The sequence below is a fragment of the Coturnix japonica genome, unplaced genomic scaffold (genome assembly GCF_054131305.1).
Source record: "Coturnix japonica strain WE unplaced genomic scaffold, WE-NBRP24 Scf089, whole genome shotgun sequence".
Lineage (NCBI taxonomy): Eukaryota > Metazoa > Chordata > Aves > Galliformes > Phasianidae > Coturnix > Coturnix japonica.
In genome coordinates this window covers 189,100-202,003 of record NW_028188992.1, presented here as the reverse complement: position 1 = coordinate 202,003, position 12,904 = coordinate 189,100, and the positions used below count along the sequence as shown (strand labels likewise).

The window sequence follows — 12,904 nt, the reverse complement described above, 5'->3', positions numbered from 1 at the left end:
GGTCCCTTTTGGGGTCCCCCAATGTCTAGCCCCCTATTTATGGGGTCCCTTCTGCACCCCCCCCCCACCCTTTTGGGGTCCCATAATGTCTCCCCCCCCCACCTATAGGGTCCCTTTTAGGGTCCCCCCCCCACCCTTTTGGGGTCCCCAATGTCTCCATCCCCATCTATGGGGGTCTCTTTTGCCCCCCCACTTTTGGGGTCCCCCAATGTCTCAATCCCCATTTATAGGGTCCCCCAATGACTCCATCCCTATTTATGGGGTCCCTTTTACCCCCCCCACCCTTTTGGGGGTCCCCCAATGTCTCCCCCCCCCAACCTATAGGGTCCCTTTTAGGGTCCCACCCCCACCCTTTTGGGGTCCCCCAATGTCTCCATCCCCATCTATGGGGTCTCTTTTGCCCCCCCACCCCCACCCTTTTGGGGACCCCCATTGACTCCCCCCATCTATGGGGTCCCTTTTGGGGTCCCTTTTGCCCCCCCCCCACCCCACCTATAGGGTCCCTTTATGGTCCCACCCCCACCCTTTTTGGGGTCCCATAATGTCTCCCCCCCCCCCACCTATAGGGTCCCTTTTGGGGTCCCACCCCCCTTTTGGGGTCCCTTTAGCCCCCCCCCCCACCTATAGGGTCCCTTTATGGTCCCACCCCCACCCTTTTTGGGGTCCTCCAATGTCTCCCCCCCCCCCCCCCCATAGGGTCCCTTTATGTTCCCACCTTGCCGCGTTCCTTTTTGTCCCGGGGGGTCTCTGTGTCCCCCGGGGGGGCTTCATCCTCCTCTTCATCGCTGTCCTCCTCCTCCTCCTCACTCTGCCCCACTGACACCTTCGGATCCTGAGCCTCCTTCCCTGCGTTCCTGGGGGGGGGGGGGCACCACGATAAGGGTAAACCCCCCCCCCCCCCAAAAAGCCCCCCAGTCCCTTAAAGACCCCAACCCCAACCCCCCCACCCCAAAGCCCCCCATAACCCCCCCCAAGACCCCCATCATCCCATCCCCAACCCCCCTGCAAGACCAGGACCCCCCCCCCAAGACCCCCCAATAGACCCCCCACCAAATAACCCCCCCCCCCCAAAAGACCCCAACCCCTCCCCAGAACCCCCACCCCCACCCCAAATCCCCCCCCAGGACTGCCCCCAAAAGACCCCCCCACCCCAAAGCCCCCCCCCCAAACCCAAATCCCCCCTATAACCTCCCCCCCCCCCCCCCCAAGACCAGGACCCCCCCCCCCAAGACCCCCAATAGCCCCCCCCCCCCAAAACCCAAATCCCCCCTATAACCCCCCCCCACCCCCCCCAAGACCAGGACCCCTCCCCAAGACCCTAATCATCCCCAACCCCCCCCCCCAGTACCCCCAGACCCCCCCCAAAGCCCCCCCAATAGACCCCAACCCCCATCTCCCACCCCTGACCCCCACCCCAAATCCAAATCCCCCCTATAACCCCCCCCAAGAACCCCCAATACACCCCCTCCCCAAATAAACCCCCCCCCACCCCAAATCCCCCCTATAACCCCCCCCAAGACCAGGAGCCCCCCCCAACCCCCCCAATAGACCCCCCCCAAATAAACCCCCCCCCCAAATCCCCCCCCAGAAGACCCCAACCCCTTCCCAGGAGCCCCCCCCAAGACCAGGACCCCCCCCCCAAACCCCCAATAGACCCCCCCCAAATAAACACAACTCCCCCCAACCCCAAATCCCACCCCAGGACCGCCCCCAAAAGACACCCCCACCCCAAACCCAAATCCCCCCTATAATCCCCCCCCCAAGACCAGGACCCCCCCATGACCCCAAACCCCCCCCCCAAACCCAAATCCCCCCTATAACCCCCCCCTCACCCCCCCCCCCAAAACCAGGACCCCTCCCCAAGACCCCCATCATCCCCAACCCCCCCCCAGCACCCCCAGACCCTCCCCCAAGCCCCCCAATAGACCCCAACCCCCATCTCCCACCCCAAACCCCCCACCCAAAACCCAAATCCCCCCTATAACCCCCCCCCCCAAGACCAGGACACCCCCCCCCAAGACCCCAATAGACCCCCCCCCAAATAAAACAAGCCCCCCCCCCCCCAAAAGACCCCAACCCTCCCAGAACCCCCCCCCCCAACCCCAAATCCCCCCTATAACCCCCCCCACCCCCCCCCAAGACCAGGACCCCCCCCCAAATAAAGCCCCCCCCCCCCCACCTCTGTATCTGCTCCTCAATGCGTCGCACCAGCAGCGACCCCCCCACGTTGGGGGGGGGGGGTTTATGGGGGTCGGGGGGGGGGGGACCCCGAACCAACAGAGACCCCACACGACGGGAACGGGGTCGGGGCTCCACTATGGGGTCAGGGCAGCACAGAGAGTCCAGGTACCTGTGGGGAGATGGACCCATAGATCACCCCATAGATGGACCCATAGATGGACCCATAGATGACCCCATAGATGGCCCCATAGATGGCCCTATAGATGACGGCCCCATAGATGGCCCCATAGATGGCCCCATAGATGACCTCATAGATGACCCCATAGATGGCCCCATACCCCATAGATGGCCCCATAGATGACCCCATACCCCATAGATGGCCCCATAGATGACCCCATAGATGGCCCCATACCCCATAGATGGCCCCATAGATGACCCCATACCCCATAGATGGCCCCATAGATGACCCCATACCCCATAGATGGCCCCATAGATGACCCCATAGATGGCCCCATAGATGACCTCATAGATGGCCCCATAGATGGCCCCATAGATGGCCCCATAGATGACCTCATAGATGACCCCATAGATGGCCCCATAGATGGCCCCATAGATGACCCCATAGATGGCCCCATAGATGATGGCCCCATAGATGATGGCCCCATAGATGGCCCCACACCCCATAGATGGCCCCATAGATGGCCCCATAGATGGCCCCATAGGTGGCCCCATAGATGGCCCCATAGATGGCCCCATAGATGACCCCATAGATGGCCCCACACCCCATAGATGGACCCATAGATGGCCCCACACCCCATAGATGGCCCCATAGATGATGGCCCCATAGATGATGGCCCCATAGATGGCCCCATAGATGACCTCATAGATGACCCCATAGATGATGGCCCCACACTCCATAGATGGCCCCATAGATGACCCCATAGATGACCCCATAGATGACCCCATAGATGACCTCATAGATGGCCCCATAGATGGCCCCATAGATGGTCCCATAGATGGCCCCATAGATGGCCCCATACCCCATAGATGACCCCATAGATGGCCCCATAGATGGCCCCATAGATGATAGCCCCATAGATGATGGCCCCATAGATGGCCCCATAGATGACCCCATAGATGGCCCCATAGATGGCCCCATAGGTGGCCCCATAGATGACCCCATAGATGGCCCCATAGATGACCCCATAGATGGCCCCATAGATGGCCCCATAGATGGCCCCATAGATGGCCCCATAGATGATGGCCCCATAGATGGCCCCATAGATGACCCCATAGATGACCCCATAGATGGCCCCATAGATGGCCCCACACCCCATAGATGGCCCCATAGATGACCCCATAGATGGCCCCATAGATGGCCCCATAGATGGCCCCATAGATGACCCCATAGATGGCCCCACACCCCATAGATGGCCCCATAGATGGCCCCATAGATGGCCCTATAGATGGCCCCATAGATGACCCCATAGATGATCCCATAAATGGCCCCATAGATGGCCCCATAGATGATCCCATAAATGGCCCCATAGATGGCCCCATAGATGACCCCATAGATGACCCCATAGATGGCCCCACACCCCATAGATGCCCCCACACCCCACAGATACCCCATAGATGTACCCCATAGATGTTCCCCCACCCCACAGATACCCCATAGATGCCCCATAGACCCCCCCACCCCATAGATCCCCCCACAGCTGCCCCATAGACCCCATAGACACCCGCAGCCCCACAGCTGCCCCACAGACCCCATAGACACCCCCAGCCCCACAGCTGCCCCATAGACCCCATAGACACCCCCAGCCCCACAGCTGCCCCATAGACCCCATAGACACCCCCAGCCCCACAGCTGCCCCATAGACCCCATAAACACCCCCAGCCCCACAGCTGCCCCACAGACCCCATAAACACCCCCAGCCCCACAGCTGCCCCATAGACCCCATAGACACCCGCAGCCCCACAGCTGCCCCATAGACCCCATAGACACCCCCAGCCCCACAGCTGCCCCACAGACCCCATAAACACCCCCAGCCCCACAGCTGCCCCATAGACCCCATAGACACCCCCAGCCCCACAGCTGCCCCATAGACCCCACAGACACCCCCAGCCCCACAGCTGCCCCATAGACCCCACAGACACCCCCAGCCCCACAGCTGCCCCATAGACCCCATAGACACCCCCAGCCCCACAGCTGCCCCACAGACCCCATAGACACCCGCAGCCCCACAGCTGCCCCACAGACCCCATAGACACCCCCAGCCCCACAGCTGCCCCATAGACCCCATAGACACCCCCAGCCCCACAGCTGCCCCATAGACCCCATAGACACCCCCAGCCCCACAGCTGCCCCATAGACCCCATAGACCCCATAGACCCCACAGACCCCACAGACCCCACAGACTCACTGTCTGAGCAGCTCCCTCCCTTCCTTCCACTCCGCGGCTCCTCCCTCCGTTGCCGTCAGTTCTATGGGGCCGTTGGCTGCTGGGATGTGGGGCAGAGACCCACACGGACACTCAGCCCCCCCAATAAGACCCCCATGAGACCCCCAAGACCCCCAAGAACCCCATAAGACCCCCCCAAGACCCCCAAGACCCCCTCAGGCCCATAAGACCCCCCCCACCCATGACCCCCGAGGACCCCCATAAGGCCCCCCCCAAAGACCTCCCTAAGACCCCCTCTAAGGACCCCCATAAGACCCCCCCCAATACCCCCAAGTGCCCCCCAAGACCCCCAAGACCCCCGCAAGACCCCCACAACCCCCTCCCCAAAACCCCCCCCAATACTCTCCCAGCCCTCCAAGACCCCCCCAGGACCCTCCTCAGCCCCCCAAGACCACCAAGTGCCCCCCAAGACCCCCAAGGACCCCCCAAGACCCCCAAGTGCCCCCCAAGGACCCCCTCAAGCCACCCAAGACCCCCCCTAGCCCCCCAACCCACCTCCCAAGACTCCCCCCAGCTACCCAAGACCCCCCAGGACCCTCCTCAGCCCCCCAAGACCCCCCCTAAGACCCCCACCCAGGCCCCAAAAGCCCCCCAAGACCCCCAAGGACCCCCCCAAGACCCCCAAGTGCCCCCCAAGGACCCCCCCAGCCCCCCAAACCCCCAAGCCCCCAAGATCCCCTCAGGCCCATGAGACCCCCCCCAAGACCCCTAAGGACCCCCCCAAGCCACCCAAGCCACCCCTAGCCCCCCAACCCACCTCCCAAGACTCCCCCCAGCTACCCAAGACCCCCCCAGGACCCTCCTCAGCCCCCCAAGACCCCCCCTAAGACCCCCACCCAGGCCCCAAAAGTCCCCCAAGACCCCCAAGGACCCCCCTAAGACCCCCAAACCCCCAAGCCCCCAAGATCCCCTCAGGCCCATGAGACCCCCCCTAAGACCCTCCCAGACCCCTAAGACCCCCCCCAAGACCCCCCAGCCCCCAGAGTCCCCCAACCCACCTCCCAAGAACCCCCCAGCTACCCAAGACCCCCCCAAGACCCCCAAGGACCCCCCCAAGACCCCCAAGGACCCCCCCAGCCCCCCAAGACCCCCAAGGACCCCCCCAAGCCCCCTCCTAGCCCCCCAACCCACCTCCCAAGACCCCCCCCCAGCTACCCAAGACCCCCCCAGGACCCTCCTCAGCCCCCCAAGACCCCCCCTAAGACCCCCCCCAGGCCCCAAAAGCCCCCCAAGACCCCCAAGGACCCCCCCAAGACCCCCCCTAGCCCCCCAACCCACCTCCCAAGACCCCCCCAGGACCCCCCCCAGCCCCCCAAGACCCCCCCAGGACCCCCCCAAGATCCCCAAGGACCCCCCCAAAGCCACCCAAGACCCCCCAAGACCCCCCCCCAGGCCGTACCCATCTCCAGCAGCTCCACCTTCCTCTCTATGGGGGGGGGCTCGGTGCCAAACTTCAGTTTGTGATACTTTGACCTGGGGGGGGGCGAGGGTAAGGGTTAGGGGTAACATATAGGGGTCTATGGGGCTCTGGGGGGGGCTCTATGGGGTCTCTATGGGGTCTTTATGGGGCTCTATGGGGTCTCTATTGGGTCTCTATGGGGCTCTGGGGGGGCTCTATGGGGTCTATGGGGGGAGAGGGGTCTCTATGGGGCTCTATGGGGTCTCTATTGGGTCTCTATGGGGCTCTGGGGGGGTTCTATGGGGTCTCTATGGGGCTCTATGGGGTCTCTATGGGGCTCTGGGGGGGCTCTATGGGGTCTCTGGGGGGAGGGGGAGCTATATAAGGTCTGTATGGGGCTCTGAGGGGTCTCTATGGGGTCTATGGGGGGAGAGGGGTCTCTATGGGTCTCTATGGGGTCTCTATGGGGCTCTATGGGGCTCTGGGGGGGTTCTATGGGGTCTCTATGGGGCTCTATGGGGTCTCTATGGGGCTCTGGGGGGGCTCTATGGGGTCTATGGGGGGAGAGGGGTCTCTGTGGGGCTCTATGGGGTCTCTATTGGGTCTCTATGGGGCTCTGGGGGGGTTCTATGGGGTCTCTATGGGGCTCTATGGGGTCTCTATGGGGCTCTATGGGGTCTCTGGGGGGCTCTATGGGGTTTCAGGGGGGAGGGGGGGCTCTATATGGTCTCTATGGGGTCTCTATGGGGCTCTATGGGGTCTCTATGGGGCTCTATGGGGTCATTACGGGGCTCTATGGGGTCTTTATGGGGCTCTGAGGGGTCTCTATGAGGCCCTATGGGGTCTTTATGGGGTCTCTGGGGGGGCTCTATGGAGTTTCTGGGGGGAGGGGGGGCTCTATAGGGTCTCTATGGGGTCTCTATGGGGCTCTATGGGGTCTCTATGGGGCTCTATGGGGTCTCTGGGGGGCTCTACAGGGTCTCTATAGGGTCTCTATGGGGTCACTGGGGGGCTCTATGGGGTCTCTATGGGGCTCTATGGGGTCTCTGGGGGGCTCTACAGGGTCTCTATGGGGTCTCTATGGGGTCTCTATGGAGTTTCTGGGGGAAGGGGGGGCTCTATAGGGTCTCTATGGGGTCACTGGGGGGCTCTATGGGGTCTCTGGGGGGCTCTACAGGGTCTCTATGGGGCTCTGGGGGGGCTGAGGGGTCTCTATGGGGTCTCTATGGGGGCTCTATGGGGTTTCAGGGGGGAGGGGGGGCTCTATATGGTCTCTATGGGGCTCTGAGGGGTCTATGGGGTCTCTGAGGGGGCCCTATGGGGTCTCTTGGGGGGAGGGGGGGCTCTATGGGGCTCTATGGAAGCCCCCCCCCATATAAAAGCCCCCCCCATATAAATGGGACCCCCCCCATAACAGCCCCCCCCATTTTAATCTCCCCCATATAAAGCCCCCCCTCCCTCCCCTATATATAGCCCCCCCCCCATATAAAAGGGATCCCCCCCCATATTAAAGCCCCCCCCCCATATTAAAGGGACCCCCCCCATATAAAGCCCCCACCATATAAACCCCCCCCTCCCATATTAAAGGGACCCCCCCATATAAAAAGGAACCCCCCCATATAAAACCTCATCCATATATAAGGGCCCCCCCCATATTAAAGGACCCCCCCCCCATATGAAGCCCCCCCCCATACAAAACCCCCCCCATATAAATGGGACCCCCCCCCATATAAAAAGGAAACCCCCCCCATACAACCCCCCCCCCATATAAATGGGACCCCCTCATATTAAAGGGACCCCCCCCATATTACCCCCCCCCCCATATAATTGGGACCCTCCCCATACAAAGCCCCCTCCCCAAATTAAAGGGACCCCCCCCATATAAATGGGACCCCCCCCCATACAAAGCCCCCCCCCAAATTAAAGGGACCCCCCCCATATAAATGGGACCCCCCCCATACAAAGCCCCCCCCAAATTAAAGGGACCCCCCCCGTATAAACCCTCCCCCAATATAAATGGGACCCCCCCATATTAAAGCCCCCCCCCATATAAAAGGGACCCCCCCCATATTAAAGGGTCCACCCCCATAACAGCCCCCCCCATTTTAATCCCCCCCATATAAAGCCCCCCCTCCCTCCCCTATATATATCCCCCCCCCCATATAAAAGGGATCCCCCCCCATATTAAAGCCCCCCCCCATATTAAAGGGACCCCCCCCCATATAACCCCCGCCCCATATTAAAGGGACCCCCCCCCCATATAAATGGGACCCCCCCCCATGTAAAGCCCCCCCCCCATATAAAGCCCCCCCCATATTAAAGCCCCCCCCCCATTAAAGGGACCCCCCCCATATAAAGCCCCCCCCTCCATATAGCCCCCCCCCATATTAAAGCCCCCCCCCCAATTTCAATGACCCCCCCCCACCTCTCCTGTCTCAGCGCCACCTCCAGCATCTTGATGCGTCGCACCAGATCGGCCTGAAGCTTCTCCTGCCCCCGACGCTGCCCCTGCAGCAGCGACACCTGCGCCTGGGGGGGAACAGCGCTATGGGGTGATATGGGGCGCTATGGGGTGATATGGGGTGATATGGGGCGCTATAGGGTGTCTATGGGGCTCTATGGGGTGTCTATGGGGCTCTATGGGGTGTCTATGGGGCTCTATGGGTCACCATGGGGCACTATGGGGTTCCTATGGGTCCTTATGGGGTGTCTATGGGACTCTATGGGGCGCTATAGGGTGTCTATGTGGCTCTATGGGGCACTATAGGGTGTCTATGGGGCGCTATGGGGTGTCTATGGGGCTCTATGGGGCGCTATAGGGTGTCTATGGGGCTCTATGGGTCACCATGGGGCACTATGGGGTTCCTATGGGTCCTTATGGGGTGTCTATGGGACTCTATGGGGCGCTATAGGGTGTCTATGGGGCTCTGTGGGGCGCTATAGGGTGTCTATGGGGCTCTATGGGTCACTATGGGGCTCTATGGGGTTCCTATGGGTCCTTATGGGGTGTCTATGGGACTCTATGGGGCGGCTATGGGGTGTCTATGGGGCTCTATGGGATCTATGGGGTCACTATGAAGCTTCTCCTGCCCCCGACGCTGCCCCTGCAGCAGCGACACCTGCGCCTGGGGGGGAACAGCGGTATGGGGTGATATGGGGCGCTATGGGGTGTCTATGGGGTGATATGGGGCTCTATAGGGTGTCTATGGGGCTCTATGGGGCGCTATACAGTGTCTATGGGGCTCTATGGGGCACCATGGGGTGTCTATGGGACTCTATGGGGCGCTATGGGGTGTCTATGGGGCTCTATGGGGCGCTATAGGGTGTCTATGGGGCTCTATGGGGTGTCTATGGGGCTCTATGGGGCACTATGGGGCTCTATGGGGTTCCTATGGGTCCTTATGGGGCACTATAGGGTGTCTATGGGGCTCTATGGGGTGCTATAGGGTGTCTATGGGGCTCTATGGGTCACTATGGGTCTCTATGGGTCCCTATTTGTCTCTATGGGTCCCTATGGGTCGCTATGGGTCCCTACGTCTCTCTATGGGTCTCTATGGGTCTCTATGAATCTCTATGGGTCTCTATGGGTCCCTATGTGTCTCTATGGGTCCCTATGGGTCTCTATGGGTCTCTATGTGTCCCTATGGGTCTCTATGGGTCCCTATGGGTCCCTATGTGTCTCTATGGGGTCTCAATGGGTCCCTATGGGGTCTCTATAGGTCTCTATGGGTCCCTATATGTCCCTATAGGTCGCTATGGGTCTCTATGGGTCCCTATGGGTCTCTATGAATCTCTATGGGTCTCTATGGGTCCCTACGTCTCTCTATGGGTCCCTATGGGTCTCTATGAATCTCTATGGGTCTCTATGGGTCCCTATGGGTCCCTATGTCTCTCTATGGGTCTCCATGTGTCTCTATGTGTCTCTATGGGTCTCTATGGGTCCCTATGGGTCGCTATGGGTCTCTATGAATCTCTATGGGTCTCTATGGGTCCCTATGGGTCCCTATGTGTCTCTATGGGGTCTCAATGGGTCCCTATGGGGTCTCTCTAGGTCTCTATGGGTCCCTATATGTCCCTATAGGTCGCTATGGGTCTCTATGGGTCCCTATGGGTCTCTATGAATCTCTATGGGTCTCTATGGGTCCCTACGTCTCTCTATGGGTCCCTATGGGTCTCTATGAATCTCTATGGGTCTCTATGGGTCCCTATGGGTCCCTATGTCTCTCTATGGGTCTCCATGTGTCTCTATGTGTCTCTATGGGTCTCTATGGGTCCCTATGGGTCTCTATGGGGTCTCTATGGGTCCCTATGGGTCTCTATGGGTCCCTATGGGTCTCTATGGGGCTCTATGGGTCCCTATGGGTCTCTATGGGGTCTCTATGGGTCCCTATGGGTCTCTATGGGTCCCTATGTGTCTCTATGGTTCTCTATGGGTCCCTATTGGTCTCTATGGGTCCCTATGTCTCTCTATGTGTCCCCATGTCTCTCTATGGGTCTCTACGTGTCCCTATGGGTCTCTATGGGTCTCTATGGGTCCCTATGGGTCTCTATGGGGTCTCTATGGGTCCCTATGGGTCTCTATGGGTCTCTATGGGTCCCTATGGGTCGCTATGGGTCCCTATGGGTCTCTATGGGTCGCTGTGGGTCCCTATGTGTCCCTATGGGTCTCTATGGGTCCCTATGTGTCTCTATGGGTCTCTATGGGTCCCTATTGGTCTCTATGGGTCCCAATGGTTCCCTATGGGTCTCTATGGGTCCCTATGTCTCTCTATGTGTCCCTATGGGTCCCTATGGGTCTCTATGGGTCCCTATGTGTCTCTATGGGTCCCTATGTGTCCCTATGGGTCCTTATGGGTCTCTATGGGTCCCTATGGCTCTCTATGGGTCTCTATGTGTCCCTATGGGTCTCTATGGGTCTCTATGGGTCCCTATGGGTCCCTATGTGTCTCTATGGGCCCCTATGGGTCTCTATGGGTCTCTATGGGTCCCTATGGGTCTCTATGGGGTCTCTATGGGTCCCTATGGGTCTCTATGGGTCCCTATGGGTCCCTATGGGTCCCTATGGGTCCCTATGGGTCTCTATGGGTCGCTGTGGGTCCCTATGTGTCCCTATGGGTCTCTATGGGTCTCTATGTTTCTCTATGGGTCTCTATGTGTCCCTATGGGTCTCTATGGGTCGCTATGGGTCTCTATGGGTCCCTATGTGTCCCTATGGGTCCCTATGGGTCGCTATGGGTCTCTATGGGTCCCTATGGGTCTCTATGAATCTCTATGGGTCTCTATGGGTCTCTATGGGTCCCTATGGGTCTCTATGGGTCTCAATGGGTCCCTATGGGTCCCTATGGGTCCCTATCGGTCTCTATGGGTCTCTATGGGTCTCAATGGGTCCCTATGGGTCTCTACGTGTCTCTATGGGTCCCTATGGGTCTCTATGGGTCTCTATGGGTCTCTATGGGTCTCTATGGGTCTCTATGGGTCTCTATGTGTCCCTACGTGTCTCTATGGGTCTCTATGGGTCCCTATGTGTCTCTATGGGTCCCTATGGGTCTCTATGGGTCTCTATGGGTCCCTATGGGTCTCTATGGGTCCCTATGGGTCTCTATGGGTCGCTGTGGGTCCCTATGGGTCTCTATGGGGTCTCTATGGGTCCCTATGGGTCTCTATGGGTCTCTATGTGTCCCTACGTGTCTCTATGGGTCTCTATGGGTCCCTATGTGTCTCTATGGGTCCCTATGGGTCTCTATGGGTCTCTATGGGTCCCTATGGGTCTCTATGGGTCGCTGTGGGTCCCTATGGGTCTCTATGGGGTCTCTATGTGTCCCTATGGGTCCCTATGGGTCTCTATGTGTCTCTATGGGTCTCTATGGGTCCCTATGTGTCTCTATGTGTCTCTATGTGTCTCTATGGGTCTCTATGGGTCCCTATGTGTCTCTATGGGTCCCAATGGTTCCCTATGGGTCTCTATGGGTCCCTATGTGTCTCTATGGGTCCCAATGGTTCCCTATGGGTCTCTATGGGTCTCTATGGGTCCCTATGGGTCCCTATGTCTCTCTATGGGTCCCTATGTGTCTCTATGTGTCTCTATGGGTCCCTATGGCTCTCTATGGGTCTCTATGTGTCCCTATGGGTCTCTATGGGTCTCTATGGGTCCCAATGGTTCCCTATGGGTCTCTATGTGTCCCTATGGGTCTCTATGGGTCTCTATGGGTCCCTACGTGTCTCTATGGGTCCCTATGGGTCTCTATGGGGTCTCTATGGGTCCCTATGTCTCTCTATGGGTCCCTATGTGTCTCTATGTGTCTCTATGGGTCCCTATGGGTCTCTATGGGTCCCTATGTGTCTCTAAGGGTCCCTATGGGTCTCTATGGGTCCCTATGTCTCTCTATGGGTCCCTATGTGTCTCTATGGGTCCCTATGGGTCCCTATGGGTCTCTATGGGTCCCTATGTGTCTCTATGGGTCCCTATCGGTCCCTATGGGGTCTCTATGGGTCCCTATGGGTCTCTATGGGTCCCTATGTGTCCCTATGGGCCCCTATACCCCCCGTTACCTGCAGCCGTTCTCTCTCCTCCTCCCACCGTCCTTTCTCCGTTTCGAATCTCGCCCATTCGTTCTGAATGAACTGAAGGATCCCGGGGAGGTTTAATCCGCTTCCGGTTCCGGTTCCGGTTCCCGGTTCCGGTGTCGCCGTTTGGATCCGTCCGGTTGGAGCCGAACGATCGGCCGCCATTAGAGCTGCCACAAAGGGATCCATTAAGGGAAGGGACTTCCGGCCAGATAGGGAGCCGGAAGCGGAAGTTATAGGGGAGAGAGGAAGCGGAAGTTGAGATGAACCGGAAGTTGAGGGGAGAGAGGAAGCG

The 12,904-nt window shown here is 59.4% G+C and overlaps 1 protein-coding gene across 1 annotated transcript; it reads right to left on the bottom strand.

Moving 5' to 3' along the window:
* Nucleotides 1-703: 703 nt before the first annotated feature.
* On the bottom strand, nucleotides 704-12,859 carry LOC107307665 (striatin-4). Its single transcript, XM_085534626.1, has 6 exons — nucleotides 12,595-12,859; nucleotides 8,471-8,574; nucleotides 6,046-6,119; nucleotides 4,608-4,686; nucleotides 2,180-2,350; nucleotides 704-854 (listed from the first exon to the last, which is right to left on the bottom strand). Exons 1-6 carry the CDS (start codon nucleotides 12,796-12,798, stop codon nucleotides 704-706), a joined length of 783 nt encoding a protein of 260 aa, XP_085390752.1. The 5' UTR covers nucleotides 12,799-12,859.
* Nucleotides 12,860-12,904: the final 45 nt, after the last annotated feature.

Excerpts from the sequence above, each read along its gene's own strand:
- LOC107307665 (XM_085534626.1), bottom strand. The coding sequence starts at position 12,798 with ATGGATCCCTTTGTGGCAGCTCTAATGGCGGCCGATCGTTCGGCTCCA. Across the intron at positions 6,120-8,470 it reads GTGGCGCTGAGACAGGAGAG|GTCAAAGTATCACAAACTGA; the intron begins GTGGGGGGGGGT and ends GCCCCCCCCCAG. Across the intron at positions 855-2,179 it reads ATTGAGGAGCAGATACAGAG|GAACGCAGGGAAGGAGGCTC; the intron begins GTGGGGGGGGGG and ends CCCCCCCCCCAG.